The 18,955-nt window shown below is 42.3% G+C and overlaps 1 protein-coding gene across 1 annotated transcript in view; it reads left to right on the top strand.

The window, feature by feature from the left end:
* Positions 1-1,943: 1,943 nt before the first annotated feature.
* LOC308288887 (rho family-interacting cell polarization regulator 1-like) overlaps positions 1,944-18,955 on the top strand; it is a 32,838-nt gene continuing 15,826 nt past the window's right edge. Inside the window, exons 1-8 of the mRNA XM_080730361.1 lie at positions 1,944-2,072; positions 7,992-8,083; positions 8,784-8,924; positions 11,133-11,211; positions 13,767-13,790; positions 16,068-16,121; positions 16,908-17,057; positions 17,625-17,688. Of these exons, the coding sequence (XP_080586487.1) occupies positions 8,830-8,924; positions 11,133-11,211; positions 13,767-13,790; positions 16,068-16,121; positions 16,908-17,057; positions 17,625-17,688 (466 nt within the window). The 5' untranslated portion in view covers positions 1,944-2,072; positions 7,992-8,083; positions 8,784-8,829. The remainder of the gene's footprint in view (positions 2,073-7,991; positions 8,084-8,783; positions 8,925-11,132; positions 11,212-13,766; positions 13,791-16,067; positions 16,122-16,907; positions 17,058-17,624; positions 17,689-18,955) is intronic.

The following is an 18,955-nucleotide window of genomic DNA, read 5'->3' on the forward strand; positions in this document are numbered from 1 at the left end:
ATTGGTTTCAGGACAGGGATACTGTCAGAAAAACCTTAATCCATTGTTCATCCAGTTACTAATACATTGAACAATGAATTGTAATAGGGTTGCACATAGCATTTATTCCACCTGCACAGAAAAAAAGCAGAAATGTATTTAGGCCTAACAGACTTAAGGTTTTAATGTATAAGGTGTCAAAAGATATTTTTACTGAAAGAAATTCTTAATTGCCTTAACATAATGTGCTAAGTTACATCACTAGAAATTGTGCCACTGGAGAAATGTATTTTATTTTGTATTATTTTATTTTTGTACTTAATTTTCTAGCACATTGGTGCCACCTTGGGTTGTCCGGGAGAGTTCACTGTTATGTGGGCAAAATGTGGCTTTTATAAATATGTATCGGTTTCAATTCCCCCAGATCTGTATTAATATCGGTAACAAAATGCTTGTCAGGAATGGAACTTGGAACTGGAATGGATGAGGGATGTGACAGCCAATTAAAGACCAATCTACATGAATTGGTAAAGTATGTGATTTCATGTTTACTAATTAATCCTGAAAAACAATTAGAGCCTGATACTATGTGTAAATGGTGGGGTGCATTTATATGGTGCCTTTAGTGCTTTACATTCTGCGTTAACAGTGGTGTAAAGTTTGTGTCCGGGCAGCTCAGTCGGTAGAGCTCTCTTTGGACTACAAGGTCCGCATTGTAACGGGGACATACTACTTCTGAGTGTTACCGGTACCGACAATAAGCCACTCCAGACCTACTTACTTGTAGGCTACTTAAGTAGAGTTACTTTTACTTTACTGGAGTATTTCAAGATTTCTGTACTTTTACTTCTACTCCACTACATGTCAGTTGCTAATATTGTACTATTTTAAATCTTTTACTAGCTACTTAGTAGATTTTGATTATTATTAGGCTACAAAACATACAACATTAACCACTTCAGCCCTATATACATTTCTTCCATTTGAAAATAGACAATCTACAAGCTCACAAAAGCTTTTGTAGATCTGCTATTTTCAAAATTACAATTTATACATTTTGAATTTGATATCTATACTTTTGTACTCGACTCGAGTATACATTTTGAATGTCTACACACCAGCACTGCAGCAGCAGCACTGTGATTGAATTGAATTGAATTGAACTGAATTGAATTGAATTGAATTGAACTGAACTGAACTGACTGGAGGTAACGGAGAAAAGAGCGACACCGTGTGGTCACACTGCAGCACTGCACTGAGACTGGAGCTAACGGAGAAGAGAAGAGAGCGACACTGCTGTGTCACATACACACTCTGGATGGCGGGGACCTGCGGCCAATAGCCACCTGACTTCCGCTTTGTGGATGTTAGCCTTTTAAAATAAAAGTATTTCTATTACCCCCTCTTTTATGCTAACTTCATTTATGCCCAAACTTGTAGGCTAGTACGGCATGTGTAGTTCATCATTTTAGTTTTTGGTGTATTTGTTTTTATTAGATCAGTTGTAGATTAGAAGCTCACACAGTACAGTATGCTGCTAGTTTCAGGCCGCGACCCCCCTAATCATATTTGATCCCCCCTCCTGATAAGCACTTGGAATTGTAGGAATCGAAGCATTACAAAATAAATATTTTCGCAATGATTTGTGAAACATAATGTTATTTTATAATAGTTTGTTTATAATATAGTTTATTTTTTATTTTTATTAAGACTTAATTAGGCTAAGTGGTTTTAAAAAGTCATTAGACTGCGTCGCCTTTCAACCTATATCTTCATATAATTGGACTCCTCACTAATCGTCATGATAAAATGGCACAATTCTTTTCTACTCGGTCTGTGTTGAGAACGGGTTGAGAAGAACCACTTTTTTTATTTTTTTATTTAGGTTTGCCATAGACCTTTACTTTGAAGAGGCTGAGCGGATGCAGTGAGTGAGGTGTGAGGGTGCATTGACGCTCCTCCTCGGCAGAGAGAAGGACAGCGCCCAGAGAGCAGAGAAACTGACACACAAACCTCTACACGTTACAGCAGCATCGTCATGGAATTAGAATGGCATTGTACCGTCACACTTCTGGGATTATAATAAGTGACAGGTAAGGACGAGTCAAACCTAAACGTTTATTTATGTGTGTTTTTGACCAGGATCGGAGGCTCTCCGACGCGTCAACTTATTGTCTCCTGTTATTGTTTTAAAGAAGTGATGCGTTTTCTGAGCAAAATGAAGTTCGCCCCTAAAAGAAAAAAGAGAGAGAAAAAAACCTTTTCCTTCGCCGTCGATGGTTTTGGTTTTTTGCTCGTTGTTTGTTTGTTTGTATGTTTACGTTCTTGACTCGCGTTGAGGGCCTTTTTATTTAAAGGGAATCCCTGATTTTTTTGGGGGGAGGAAATTGACTTTGTGGCCTGGTGATGGGTGGTGTGAAAAGTACTCGCATGTTTTACATTAAGTAAAAGTATCGATACTGCAATGTACGTAGAAGTAAAATACTGGAATTACAAAAATGTTACAGTATTGGCATCAAAATGTACTTGAAGTACCAAAAGTGGGAGGTTCTCATTATGCACAATATGCAGAATGTCCTATTTCAAGTTTCCATAATGAATACATGATCCTTTGAAAATAGAAGATCTAAACTCGCAGTGATTGTGAGCTTGTAGATCAGCTACTTTCAAATGCCCTAAATATATATAGGGCTGCTGTGGTATAGTCTATGTTTTGTAATAATAATAATCAATCTACAAAGTAACTATAGTAGTAACAACATTTTCTAAATAATTGTAGTGGAGTAAAAGTACACTATTTGCCTCTAAGATGTAGTGGAGGAGAAGTAAAAGTTCTGGAAATTGAAAATACTCCAGTAAAGTACAAATACCTCAAAATTACAGACAGTACTTGAGTAAATGTACTTAGTTACTTTACACCACTCCTGGTGATGGGTGTGAGGGTGAGGTGGGAGGAGTATATGGGGTCGGTCGTATCATAATAACTATTATTCACATAAAGTTTACTACTGAATAATAACGCAGTAAACTAGTTGAATCAAGACATTTATCCGGCCAGGCTGAAGCTAAACCTTCACTATCTGTCGCTCTGCCTGGGAGGATAATCCAATAATCTCTAATCCAAGTGCTTGTTGTGTTTAGTTTCCACAGCATGTTGACACCTCCATTCAACAAGTAGCTACACATTCCTAAATGTGCTCATCATGTCAGCGGTTCTCAGACATTTTCGTGAAAAGCAGTGGTTTTCAAACCCTTTTCATGTCGAGGTCCATTATTTATTCAGCATTTGGGTCACAGAACCACCATTTGACGACATTAAGCCTCTCAGGCTCTAAATTAATAGAATGTTTTGTTGTCATTGGATAAGATTTTGTCCACAATTCCATGCTGTATTTTGATGTTGGTACCATAGGAGAGATAACAGGCAAAGTTTGATCAAAATAACAATTCTTCTACGTTGTCTAATCCGTAGTAGACATCTTGTACATTAATAAGTAATGCAGGTGTTTAACAATAATTTTATTCTTGAGAAAGATCTATAAGGGTCCTTTTGGTTACCAACTCTCCATCATTTAGCTGGGGACCACCTGTCCTGGAACCCCCTCAAGGACCACTGGTGGTCCCTGGATTACTGGTTGAGAACCACTGTGGTGTAAGGGACTCCCACATTGATGTGCATTTGGCCACAGACCCCGATTTGAAAATATAATTGTGCCAGGGACCCCCATAAGAGAACATTTGAACATTTGCTATGAATATAAATATTGAATATCTTGGTGTGTTCGTTTATTACGAGCAATGTAAATCATGAATGTAAATACAGGTTATTTTTGAGTGTTCATTCACTATGAACTTTTAATTTTATTTTAAATGAAACTGGTAATTGACATGTAGGCATAAATGAGCTTTGAGCTTCAGCCTGTATGCCTTTTTGATCAACCAGAAATTGTTGGATTACAGTGTGAAATGCTGTTTTGTGATAATGTTGATGAGGATCAAAATGAACGAAACTAAATTCATCAACATTTGGGCTATTTTGGAGCGGCTGAAAATGAAACAAAAAACAGGGCTTCAGTGTTTTAAATTGTAAATACTCCTCTCAGGGCCCCAACAGATGCCATTCATTCATTAGTTAATATTAACATCCTCCACAATGAATGAGTCTTGATGCTGTGCAGGGCTTGACATTAAACTTTTGAGGCACTTGTCCTTCGGACAAGTACATTTCCCATTCACTTGTCCAGGCACAAAAGCCACTTGTCCGGAAAAAAAAATAGCCATTTCACAGTCATTTCTTTTTCTGCTTTTTCTATTTGACAAATAAATAAGACCCACCTTTCCCCCTCCACCCTCCACTCCATAGAATGTCAGAGTGTCCATCGTCACAGAAAAAGTGAAACCAAGAGCACATTTTTGATGAACTTGTCCATAAAGATTTATTACGGTAGTTGTCCCGGACAACAGGACAAGCCTTAATGTCATGCCCTGCTGTGTGTGCGTGCTTGCGTGTGCGTGCATTTGTGCGTGTCTGTGCTCACGCGCTGGCCTGCTGAGTGTGTGGGTCTTTACAGACCCAGTCTTGTGAGGTAATCGTAACAATCTGCTCTTTGTTGCTGCGCCTACAGAGTGGATTAATATAGCTAATGATCCCTAATGTTAATCTGTCCATGGTCATTGATGATGAGAGGGAGGAACCATGATCTCCCTCTTAATCATTTATGGCTTTTTCTTTTTAACTAAGCGTGGCGTTGTTGACACACATCGTGATTATTAATAAAGTAGCCTTATACAGAAGAGAAGTGTGTGTGTGTGTGTGTGTGTGTGTGTGTGTGTGTGTGTGTGTGTGTGTGTGTGTGTGTGTGTGTGTGTGTGTGTGTGTGTGTGTGTGTGTGTGTGTGTGTGTGTGTGTGTGTGTGTGTGTGTGTGTGTGTGTGTGTGTGTGTGTGTGTTTTTTACAGGCAGGCATCAGTGCCCATGTTGTGTATGTTCATAGTTGGGCTTTTTTTTACCTCCTAAAAACCTACATACAAAAAAAAGAGCTGATCTTCAAGTGCGTTGTGAGCTTAATACATTACTACTAGATCTACTACTTTTGCTGAGAGAAAGCATTGCAAAGCACAAAGCAGAACGGCATGCACGGATGCAACAAAAAGCTCACAGAGGTGCACAGCTCAACAATATATCATGAAAGTAAGAAAGTAGCAACTAGCAAGCACACAATACATGTCCTTTTTTCATAGTTCTATTTACCTCGGCGCGGACAGAACAACGGACATGTTTTTTTTCTATCTATCTGGTTTTCCTCAGGTCATCATGCCCAGGATGAGGACACTAGAGTTCACAGGGTCAAGGAGAAGGTCATAATGTTAGCTTACACAGAACGGAACACATATTTGCTCCATGTTTGGAGTGCAACCACCTCGAGGAACGTTGATGGGAAAGGCTTTCTAGTACAGTATGTGGCACCTCTCCACCTCACTGCACTCTCTTAACTCCGTCCAACACTCCAGATAATCCTCTCAGCATGTGGCTGAGATTAGCCAATACAACCCGGACCCCTTGATTAGTGACTGTGAGTACGGTAAAACCCACCCGTCGTACGCTACAGTGTGAGAGTGTGACCTCCATGTGGCAGGAGAATCATTCACCAATGACAAGAAGAAACACATTCTCATCCTCATCGTGTTCTGCCACTTAAGACCTTATTTATAATCGGTTGCGTGCCGGTGCCGTGCTCGGTGAATTAGCAGATCTACAAGCTTACATCTACATGACGCGTTGTGAGCTTGTAGATCTGCTAATTTACGTCGGGCAACGTCAGTGTGCAACTAAATATAATTGAGGCTTTAAACCATATACCTCAGTTGGACCTCCTTTTTACCCTCGACACCAAATCTGTTTTTGTCAGCCATTATGCCCATAATAGGAACAATTTTGTTGATGTGGTTTATAGATTGGGTCATATCGATCTTCTGGTATATATTGGTGGTCTGTGTATATTCTGGGTCTGCATTAATATAGAAAACACATGTTTCTTCTACAGTATATACACAGTGAGCGACAAGAACAGACTTCATAACATTTCAGGCCAGTTTATGCAAGGCCTGTACTGTTGGGTGGCGATTAGATGCCAGTATAAAGTTGTACTCCTTGCAGTGGGTTTTAGCTCCATTCATGGATTCTGTGCATTACGGTGGGTTTGGCTCTTGCTTGACCGATTTAGCCTTGAGTATCAGTAATCCTTCTTGTCTCTAGCTTAACTCAGTCATGACCCTTTTGCTCCTGAAGAACGCCACGACACTCACGCCTGATTCATACCGGGAGTTGTGTCGCCAGCACCGACTGACTGACTTGACTGTCCGCGCACCGGAAACAGCGGATGGGACAAGCCCACGAACACTGGACGTGCTGTGAGCTTGTCGATCTGCTGTTTCCTTTACGCAACAACATCACTGGCGCACAACCCCGAGTGTAAATCCTAGCATTTACTCTTCTGTCTCTTGGAAATAAACGTCGGACACACTGCACATGTCACCATGGTACAGGCGGATAGCGCTTCCTCTTCTCCAGAGCGCTTCAGCAGCGCTTCAGACTCTATATGGAATGGTTTAGCAGACAAGGGAGCAGTGATTTTACACAGACACACACACACACACACACACACACACACACACACACACACACACACACACACACACACACACGTGCGCGCGCACACCGAGCGATTGGCTTTTGTATTCTCTGGCCAAGCTCTCTCTCTCTCTCTCTCTCTCTCTGTAGAATTTCCTGTGTAGAGTCAGCCATGAGACTTCCTGTCCTGTGGATGTGGAGGAGGGAGGGAGGGAGGGGGGGTGCTGGAGAAATAGGGGAAGGAAGAAGAAGGGAGAGGAAAGGAAGCGAAAGCAGAATGCGTTCCCTCCCTCCCTCCCCCTGTAGACTCCACCAGAGCGGTGGTCAGCGTGGTTGGTTGACTGACACTCGGCTAAACCATGTGGCCAACAAGGAGGAGGAGGTGGAGACAAACAGAGCCAGCTTTTCCCTTCTGTTTCACCCACCATTTTCTCTCTCTCTCTCTATTGATTTGAATTGTAATTAGAATTTATTATTCTGCTGATCATTAGTGAAGATCCAGTGTTACATTTCAAGGTCTCCCCTTAACTCTTGACAGTATACAAATGGAACCAAATGGACCCATAAGCTGAAGTGTCCATTTGGTTCCATTTGTATACTGTCAGAGTTACATACTTGTAAGGGATCTGTCAAATGAAACCAAAATGGAACCATAAGGGTCCATTTGGTGACATTTGCATACTGTCAGAGTTACATACTTGTGGGGGGCTCTGTCCAAACTACAATATGACGTCATTCGCGATCGTGGGTACTGTGCTGCCGAGATGTTGTGACACCCCGAACCAAACCGATTTAAACTCTGCTCTAAAAGTGGAGTATGCATCGGCCACAAGGGTAAATTTTGACCTCCCTAAAGGAACCCAAGGCCAGATTTACATTGGCAGCCAAATCCAGCCTGAATCAGATTTCTGCCACATCTAGAGTGGAATCCGATTTGTTTAAATGAGTCTAAATGCAGACAGGTCACATGGAATCAGACTTTTTCCAAATGTGACTTGAGCCACATCCAGAGGTGGTTTCAGATCTGATTTCAAAGATGTGTCAGTCTGAACGCAGTACCCTGATCTAACGAGCCCAGTCACATATGAAACTGTCACAAACTCACTTGCAGCTTGATTCGAGCACCGCTGATGTCATTACAGAGTGTGAGAATTGCATTATGAGGGTGTTATGAAAATAAAATAATAGTTCAGCTTAAGTTTTATTCAACGTCTCCTAACACTTTTGGTGGATGCCTCTGTACATGAGAAATGTACAGGAACAATTAAGGCAATATAATATGAAGACATATTTGCAATGTCAGGAAATTTTTAAATTTGAAATCACATCGGCTCAGGCTGACATCATCATCATCGCAGCCTATCTCTGATGTCATATTGCAGGACATGTCATTAAAGGCCTGTTGGAGCCGCGGTGCCAGCCTCAGCCCTCCAAACAACATGCAACAACAGTGAGAGAGTCCTCCATTCAACAGGTGGGTGGTGATCTCTCTCTCTCTCTCTCTCTCTCTCTCCACCCCTCTGTTTTTCCTGTTGTTTATGTCTCTCTGCCTCCTCCTCCTGAAGCTTACTGTCCTTTTGAAGTTCAGTGTGCCTCTACGTGAAGGTGTTATCATCTCTGTCATAGCTTACTTATCCCATCCCCCCACCCCTTTCAAACCCAGTTTTCCCCAAAAATGGTGGGGAAGGACTGATAGTCCACACACAGTCACTCTCTCTCTCTCTCTCTCTCTCTCTCTCTCTCTCTCTCTCTACACATTTCAATTCAAAGGGGCTTTATCGTCACGCTAAACATAACGTTTACGTTGCCAAAGCAAGTGTGAATTGAAACCAAACAACATACAAGAAGTGTATGTATAATTATTAAGGATATAGGCCTACGTTGGTAGCATTGCAACTTTGCAATAGTAGGTCAAAACATTATCCACTTAACCTTTGTACTCCCATTGACTTTTCTTTTTTTGTTACACCCGTGTACATCAAATCTCTGCTGAAAATAGCCTCTCTACAACCTCACAACGTGGTTGCTGTGACTGTGAAGTTATTTTTGCAGAATGTTTAGCCTATTGTGACATGATGCCCAAAATGTGGACAGACGCTAGGATTCTTGTGGTTTGAGCGTCTCTCTCTCTCTCTCTCTCTCTCTCTCTCTCTCTCTCTCTCTCTCTCGTTCAGCACTGTATGATCAGACAGGAAGGAAGTGCCTTCTGAAGGAAGCAGGATGTTCACGGGTTCGACTAAAAGCCCTCATCCCACCAAGACGCCCCAGCCTGAGCGTCTGGATGAGGTCTACTCTGCCCTGAGGAGGGGCCTGCAGTGAGTCCCTTTAACCATTATTTCTCTAGGGGTTCTTGACATTAAACAGTTTGCCCGCTGGCCTACTGGTCCAGGCTCATACAACTTAGGCATGGGGACTGCCCATAAGTCCTACATCTCATTAGTCCTACATCTCATTAGTCCCAATTTGATTAGGGTTAGGTTTAGGCATAGTTTTACTGAGGTTAGGGTTTGGGTTAGGTTTAGGCATAGGTATAGCATTATCACCAGGTTTAGGTTTAGGTATAGTATTATCACCAGGTTAACATTCACCAGATTCTGACTAATGGGATGTAGGAACAATGACATTTCTGACCAATGCCATTGCCACATAGGCATGGATGCCTGGCAGTGTCGCCGGTTCGATCCCGCGTGTCACTCCCCATCTCTCCCCCCAATTCCTGTTGGTCTACTGTCCTATCAATAAAGGCATAAAAGCCCTGGCGTCACCAGGCCTTCCTCCGCAGAGGAAAGCCTGGCCTGTGTGATCTGGTTTAGAAAAGACAAAACAAAACTATTGTGTTCCGTTTGGTGTGGCATTGTTTATGTTCCCCGCATAATGCGAATCAATTATTTAGTCTCGCTAGTCACGCCACTAGTTAGAATAAAAGATTTTGAAACAATCTTTTTTTTTTTATGTGGAAACAAAAAGAAAAAAAAGGGGGATATTTACTGGCCACACATAAAAACGTGCGTCCCGAAAAAATTTAATATGTGCCTGTCTGTCAAGCTCTGGAGGACGGACCTTTTACTGATCCCTGCGGAGGTCACGTTCACTTTACCAAGGTATTACAGCAGTTCTGAAACACAGGACAGAACAGGTAAAGAGAAGGAGATCTAGCTAGTAGTAGGGGTGGGCGATATGGTGATAATTATCGTTGAGACGATACAATGTCTTCACAATATGCCTTTTCAGAGGTATCGTATATATCGTGATACAATGAGGGAGCCTTGTAAAAAATCCTGTATAATCGTTAATACAGAGATTCATTGCAGAATTCAATTTAAACCTGCATTTTGGTCAAAATCATCAGTTCTCAAAATGTCAAGGTCTCCACTTAACAAATGGACCCTTACGGGTCCATTTGGTTTCATTTGTATACTGTCAGAGTTACATACTTGTAAAGTTCAATTTAGACCTCCCAAAAGGAACCCAGATAGTCTAGTTTTTTCAAGTAACTTGGAAAATAACCATAAAAACCAACGTGAAAAAGAATCGTGATAAAATCTTATATCGTGCTACAGCTTCGGAAAATATCGTGATATTGTATTTTTCTATATCGCCTACCCCTAGCTAGTAGTCACCTAGCCTGCCATCAATAACATTTTCGGGTTTCTGATCCGGTCGGAGCGGTAATAACATTACACCCAGGGGTGAGCTATGTGGAGCGCTCCACTACCTTTGAAGCTGCACACACGCCCGCACATGAACCATGTGTTGTTTACTAACAAAACCTGCCGATCGACGCTCAGTATCACAGCTTGCATTAAAACAGCAATGACCGCCCTGGTTGATGATGCATATAAATGGTCCATCCATTAGGTGTGAGTTCTGTCTGAAGCAGTCAAAAGAGTTCCATAACAGTACATGAACTAATTACATTACAGAGGTGGCTGTGAGGTAAATGCACAATTATGACTAAAGTTTACCCATTATGCAAGTAAATAAAGAATAACAATTTGATATACAGTTTATTGTGGGTTAATAAATAGGCCTAAAGAGGTTATTTCAACCGGCTCACATGCACGAGCGAGTGCATGTGTGCGCGACCGCTCCCAATAGCTAAAAACAAAAACAAACAAAACATCCACAGCATACCCCCTTTTACATCATCAGGCGTCCGGAACCCATGAGCAGAACCTCCGGTGCCGTGGCGTGCACCACCAAAATGATTCCCCTGGTTTAGAATGTTTAATAATGTAATGATCTACAAGCTACCAGCTTTGATCTACAAGAGATTGTAGATGTTCTATTTTCTTTTTAAAATCTGTTGAAATCATTTTGGAAAGGAATTCAGCTGTAATGACATGGGACAAAACAGGGACGCCAGGTTTTGAAGTGGTTGAACTGTATGGGCCTAACAGTGAATAGACACATTTGAGACGCTTTGTTGTCCACGGTGGCAGACTGAACGTCACACAATGGAGAGGAAATGGCTCTTTTGTGCGGCTGCAAGTGAAACCATGTGGATGTTGTTCCGTTCCCAGGTCACACCTGCAGGTCCACCAGATGGAGCTAGAGAGTCTGGGCCAGCAGATCAGAGAGAACAAGAGGAATGGACGTCTGGTAAGAGCTTTACACTCCTATTTGCTCTTATCCGGAGCCAATAAGCAGTAAGCATGAACCCAACTCTAGTCAAGAAACACGTGGATTTTAAAGTTGACTGATTTCAGTCATTTGGATTCCATAGAAGCCAGCATGTCTTCTGTGTACGCATGTCATGCACCGAACATAGTCTAGTGCGACCTGTTGTAAGCTTGTAGATACTAGATAGCCTATTTTCGGTTATTCATTATTTTTGAGCATTGCCCCTTAAAGGAGCTAAGCTCCAACATCTGGCTTTGTCCGTTTGTCCAAAGTTTGTTGTTCACACGCTTAATGAAATTAACTCATAACTCACTTCACACTGGGTGTGTTTTTGGAGCGGTGAAAGCGCTCCCAATAGACAGGTATGTCTGTGGGTGGCTGGCTATGTGGCTGGCTGGCTGGGTATGTCTGTAGCCTGGCAATACCTTGAGTGGCCACACACAACACACAAGTTAAAGGAGGGGCGCTGTTGTGCAGGCACACACTCACACAGCTTCTATGGCACTATTGTGCAGACTAGACACACACACACACACACACACACACACACACACACACACACACACACGGTATAGCTGCTCAGATTCACCGCTCCACTTCGAACCGAGGTTTGATTTTTTAATAAGATTTAAGAGTATTTGAAGTGGTCAAACTAGCAATAGAACATGTGTCCAGTCTTACAGAAAATCATAATTATCTCAGATAGGTGATAGGGGTGTCGGCGGTTAATCGGTTAGCTGATCGTTAAGAATTAACCGGTTATGCTTAATGGTTACACAGTAAATTTTCATAAAAATATGATCGCATTGTCCTGGTCTTGGATACTGGTGTTTGACTATGGGGATGTGATTTTGTTAAACAGACTGCTGGGTTGGTGTCGCGCGCTGCTGTGTTTTCTATTCCTCCTCCTCCTTGCCTTGCTTTTGTGAAACCAAAGCTCGCTGCTCGCTTGTTAATCAAATTCTGCGCATCCCTCGTCGTCAACATCAGTGTTGTCAAATCAAATTAATGCGTGACACCCGGTCAGAGAGCAGTGGCAGACTTAACCGTGAAACAAGCTCTGGTCTAACGCTATGGACCAGAGCTAACCGTGAAACGAAACTTTGCCGAAGTTGTGCTGCACGTGCAGAAAAGATGATTTGACAGCCAACTCCAAGATGATAGCCAAAGCTATTATTATGCCAAGGTACTATATTAGTCTTTCCGTGAGGTGATTTCTCCAACTAGAATACACTGTGCCCTGTCGCCAAACGACAGCACGACGAGAAGAGAGAGAACGCTGCTGAGGTAACCGGAACGATCGCCCCAAAACACACTCGCCCCCAGTGTTTTATGGTTAGGAGTACTTGATGGATTTGATCCCAGGGCGGGGGGCGATCATGTTTTGGGACGAGCAGCACATTTTGCACCCTCATCTCAACAGCGCAGCAAAAAAAGGTTGAAAATTTTAAAATAAAATAAATAATTAAAAACCGTTAATTAACTGGTTAATGCTTACGGCTAACCGATTACTAAATTAACCGTTAGTGACATCCCTAATAGGTGAACAGCTCTGGCGTCCGCTGTCCGGCATTGTGTTTTAAAATACCGAAATTACTTACCTTTTTTGTCAGGGTTGGTATGGCCGACTTTAGGGTACCTAAAGCCTACAATGGACCAATCCCCAATCACATACACACCCATTGTAACAGTTACAATGGGTGTGTATGTGATTGGGGATTGGTCCATTGTCTTAAGAATGCAACGTCGGCTTTAGGGTACCTAAAGCCGGACCCCGCTGTCTTAGATTTATTTATTTTTTATCACACACACATATCGGATTGGTTGGTACTCCGTATCGAAGTTATGGCTATCGGTTTTCGGGAAGGACATTTCTTTCATCGGTACATCTCTAGTCTGACTGCGGTGGCAAATGGAGAGTGAGTCTGTGGTCCACTGGTCTAGGGAGGTGTGGAGCGTTGTCCTGTCCAGGGTGGATACTTTGAGTGAGACTCAGGAACAGCATTCTGTGTTTAGCTAGAGATGACCGCGGAACCAGTCGCACCAGTACTAGTAAGACACCTGAGGGTGGAATGCGACCTCAGGGTGACATGCGACGGGCGAGGTCGCGCCAATTCTTGACCATCTGGCCAACCACAGCGTTTCTCTGACGATTCTAGTTGTTGTCATTCTGGGGGGAGTTTGTTCATGTTTTTGTGAGGGTATCAACCCTAGGAGACACGGGGAGAACTCCACACAGAAAGGCCCTATCGCCAACCCCACCTAGGGTGTGAGCGATAGGGCCTAAACATGGAGATGTGGAGAACACTATATATGGAGATAGTCCAGTCCATCATGTCATATGGGACTACCGTCATAGACAGTAGCCATTGTTAGGCCGGAGTCAATGGCTGTCTGTCTGACTGTCTGTACAGGAAGTGATGTCACATGACATACTTTTTATGCCCATATATGAGTCATTCTGTACCATCAGTTTCACTGCATTCAGTCTCTTTGTGATGTTAACAGTTTTATTTCATTGTGTTTCTCCGTAGGGGTCCTTGTACGAGCTGGATAAGGTGAGTCTGTTACTCTTACCTTTGTGAAATAAATATGCTTCATGTTCCCGCTGACAGGCAGCCCAATCCCCTTCCTGCTCTGTCCAGATTGGAATCCCATTGGTTTTTATCAAGTCTGAACCAAAAATAAGACCCACGCACGCATACACAAAACCCCCCCTTGTGATATTTGGGAATCAAATGTGAACCACATTCCAAGGTAGATTAAAAATGCAGTTCATATCAGGTTCATGAAGATGTGTCTCAGTCTGGACACTCAAGACACCAAACCTGATTTACAAGTAGCAGATCTACAAGTTCAGAACACGTGGTAATTAGATGTTGTTGTGAGATTATCTGCTTATTTTTGGTGACCGACACTCATGCCTATATCATTACATCGTTACCACAACAAGCAACGCAGAGGTCTGAATACACAAATGTTATCTAACAGTCTGAACAGTCATTCCTGAAGATCAGGTTGGAGACACAAATGGGATGTTCCTACAGTTTTCACCAAGCCCTAGAATGACTGTGATATTACATACATTTAATAATGTATTTCAGATACACAGCTCCCATGCCCTCCCAGGTAGCAGACAGGTGGGCAAAACTGTTCATTCAGTGAAGGAATGATTTTTGGAGCTGTGTGAAGCACAGGCTCCCTATACGTGGCCGTGTGGGTCTGTCTGTCTGTCTGTCTGTATGTAGCCTGAACTTCCTAAACTTCGGCACGCCACTAGTCCCACAGTTTTGCCACCACACACTCGCGCCATATGTCAAATCGAACGGCTTACTCGGGAATCGTGGGCTATTACTTTTCTAAGAGAAAGGTTCTATAGTTTAATTGATATTAATTTATTAGTGAATTAATTTTCCCCATTGACTTATAATGGGAATCGCAAAAACTCACATTCAATTATTTGTCTCTCGCAAACCATAGGGGCTAGAGTTTCAAGACTTGGAGAGGAGGTTCATAATGATTTCAAGGATTAAATAAAAAATAATTGTGTCATTTGGCCGCATGGTGGCGCCATAACACCCCACTTTACGTTTTGGCCTGTAACTCTTGAACCGTAGGTCGGAAAATTAAAAATATTTTTTCCCTGGATTCCTTGGGTCATGACGCATCTCCCCATATAGGCCACGCCCATTTGCGCCATGATAGATTTTCCGCCATCTTGAATTTTCTCCAAAACACACTTTTTGCTCCTTTTCCTACATATTTTCTTCAAATGTCACAAAAATCGGTACACATGATCCACACACACACACACACACACACACACACACACACACACACACACACACACAGCTCCACTTCACACGGGTGTGATTTTTTGAATGTTCACGGCAATGATCCGTTCAAATGATCCGTTCACCGCTCAGTTGCACTACCGCCCCGTGAAAAACACTATCGTGGGAGCGTTTCTATTACAACCCGCCCTCTCCTCCTGCGTTCCGGATGCTATGGGGGGAGGGGAAGGGGGGGGTATGAACAAAAGCATGAACGGAACAGTTTAATGAAGTGTACAAGTTTGTTCGCGCTCACGGCAATGGACTAGTTCTTTTGAACGAATCACTCACGAACGACACAACAATAATTAAAACGTTTTGGTGCTGTGTGTTTAACTCACCTGATAATAAATTCCTGCAACTTGAGTTATTGTCCTCTGGTTTCATATCCGTTTGAAACTTACAGAGAACGTGTGTGTAGTAAAATATTTCCACTTTCCCAAGAGCTTCACTACGGACGACCTTCTGGCCGCAACGGGGCCCGAAATGATTGCTGGACAAATGAAAAGGTCCTTTCGGGAGCACAAATGTATGGCTGTGTATCTGGAATTCAATTCAATTCAATTCAAAGGAGCTTTATTGGCATGAGAAAACACAGGTTTACATTGCCAAAGCAAGTATCAAAATATAATAAAAACGGTTGAAAAGGGGAACATACAGTATATACAGTTGGAGGGGGTACAGCGTTGTGTAAACAGAGCTATGTCACATTTCGTCGTTATATACATGTTATATACATGTTATATACATGTTATATACATGTTATATACATGTTATATACAGGGTATACAGCTTTTTGAAACAAATAGCAGCAATCTTTTGCAGTCGCTTTGGGACAAATGGCATCATTCTTTCTCAAATTATTTGAAAAAGCCTCTGATTTAAAATGTGTTTAAAGGTATCAGCTCTATTTATATGTGTATGTGCTGTACAGTAGGTCTAGAGGTCACTCAATGGTTTGCAGTCTGTTTTATGGAATTTCTTTGTGGTCTTTTCTTTCAGCAAGTGAAAGCCATAGAGAGGTTCATGCGTCGCCTGGAATTCCACCTCAGCAAGGTGTGTATATATACAGTTCTAAAGTGGTCTGCTTTAAAGCATTGGTTCTCAAAGTGGGGTACCAGGGGGTCCACAGCTAAATTAATAAATATAGTTTCTCAATCATTTGAACCACTTTAACTATATTTTATACTTTGGCTATTCAAAATAGCAGAAATACATAGCACATCACTTCATGCTGCACTCTCAGCTTGTAGATCTATTTTTGAAAAAGATTTGTTCAAATCTTTGAAGAGAGATACATCTTTCTGCCCCTGGTCACTGAACTGCTATCTATCAAGTTGAGGACCCCATATATGTAATTGGCTGTGGGGGGTCCTCAGCCAAACACACATCATTTTGGGGGGGTCCTTGACATGGAAACAGTCTGAGAACCACTGCTTTATAGCTTCCCATGACCACAGACGGTGCTAAACCTTGTAACGTTGTCCTGTCACCAGGTGGAGGAACTGTACGACGCATACTGCACACATAAAACATGTAACATGTGTTGTACGCAGGTGGAGGAGCTGTACGACGCATACTGCATACATAAAACATACATAAAACATGTAACATGTGTTGTACGCAGGTGGAGGAGCTGTACGACGCATACTGCATACATAAAACATACATAAAACATGTAACATGTGTTGTACGCAGGTGGAGGAGCTGTGCGACGCATACTGCACACATAAAACATACATAAAACATGTAACATGTGTGTTGTACGCAGGTGGAGGAGCTGTACGACGCATACTGCACACATAAAACATACATAAAACATGTAACATGTGTTGTACGCAGGTGGAGGAGCTGTACGACGCATACTGCATACAGCGGCGGCTCCGTGACGGAGCCAGCAAGATGGTGGCGGCGTTTAACACGGCCACCGGGAGCAGGGAGGCACGCGAGAGCCTGAGCGAAGCCAACAAGGGCTATAGGGAATACACAGAGGTAATGTTACTGGCTGTAACATTAGTATCAATGTATAAACTATAGGGAATATACCATAATACCAAGGTACTGTCACTGGTCGTAACATTATTATCAATGTATAAACTATAGGGAATATACAGAGGTACTGTCTCTAGTTGTAACATTATTATCAATGTATAAACTATAGGGAATATACAGAGGTACTGTCTCTGGTTGTAACATTATTATCAATGTATAAACTATAGGGAATACACAGAGGTACTGTCACATTATTATCAATGTATAAACTATAGGGAATATACCAAGGTACTGTACAGTCTCTGGATGGGCTCGAAACGCGGCGTGAAGCAACACGTTTTTTTGCGTATCTGCTACTTTTGCTGTTTTTGATTTGAACCCTAAAAAGTAACAGTTTTGGACATAATGCGGTTTCCACCCAACGGAGACGTCAATCTGGGGGATGTGTTAGTATTATGAAAAAGCATCTGCGTTTTGCGATGTTCTGCCCAGACATTTGTTATTCGTATTAACGTTTTGCATCTCTCTCTCTCTCTCTCTCTCTGTCTCTCTCTGTCTCTCTTCCAGCACATGTGTTCACTGGAGACTGAAATAGAAAGCCAGATGGGAGAGTTTCACATTAAGATGAAGGGTGAGTCATTTTAACCCCCTACCTGCCATCCTCCAAAACCAAACCAAGTTTGAAGTGAGCAGTGGTGCGCGCGGTGTGTGTGTGTGTGTGTGTGTGTGTGTGTGTGTGTGTGTGTGTGTGTGTGTGTGTGTGTGTGTGTGTGTGTGTGTGTGTGTGTGTGTGTGTGTGTGTGTGTGTGTGTGTGTGTGTGTGTGTGTGTGTGTGTGTGTGTGAGACGCAACAGCGCCACTCGGTCACCAGCGGTATTGCAGCTCATGCTCAGGCTACATACCCACACACATAGTAACAAACAAACCTACACACACACACACACACACACACACACACACACTCAAGCTTAGAAGACAGTGTGACCACCGCTCAAAAAACCCATCAAAACATATGCACACCAGTGTTCATCTCATTGACTAAAACTATGACAAAAATGTTCGACTACCTTTTTTCACTGATGAAAACGGAATAAAAACTAAATGAAAACTACGCAACTAAAACTAACACTAAATATATTGACTAAATATATTTCGTCAACAAATAAAAGAAATAGACTAAAATGTCAGGGAGGGACTAATAGTGGAGAAGAGATCCAGTAGAACTAAAAGTCAAGTCGTTTTATGTTTGGTTGGACTAGGGTGTTATGCTCTGAAAATAGCAGATCTAAAAGCAATATCCTTTTCGACTAAAATCAAATTATATTTGGTCTACTAAAACTAGACCAAAAACTAAAACATTTCAGATTACTAAAACATGACTAAAACAAAAATATCTGTCAAAATGAACACTGACGCACACACAATGTAAGCGTACACAAACCCAACGAGATATATACAAATAGATATTTCTACAAGCCTGTTGTTGCACAGTGCACCCATATGGTTAACATTTAGAAAGAGGAACCACGCACACAGCAGACAGCACCTGCAAGCACTGTGACTGATGTATGACTAATTATGTGTGATTAATTATGTATGACCAATGTACACGGTTTTTATGCTGTTATTCTGCATCCCTATTTGTCTGGGCGGGGGATGGTTCTTTACTACATATTATACCCAGTTATACGTCTTGGTATGGTAAGTGAAAATAACCATCTTCAAGCTCAAAATCTTTTAACAGTTTGTGGCACGGTGGCACAGTGGTTAGCGCTTCGCCTCACAGCTAGAAGGTCCTGGGTTCGATTCCCGCACGGGGACGCTGTGGGCGCTGGGGGCGTGTTCCTCCCTCCGCGTCATCAGCGCCCACACCCTAAGTGGGGTTGGCGATAGGGAGT

The sequence above is a fragment of the Nannobrachium achirus genome (assembly GCF_963921795.1).
Source record: "Nannobrachium achirus genome assembly, chromosome: 7".
Classification (NCBI taxonomy): domain Eukaryota; kingdom Metazoa; phylum Chordata; class Actinopteri; order Myctophiformes; family Myctophidae; genus Nannobrachium; species Nannobrachium achirus.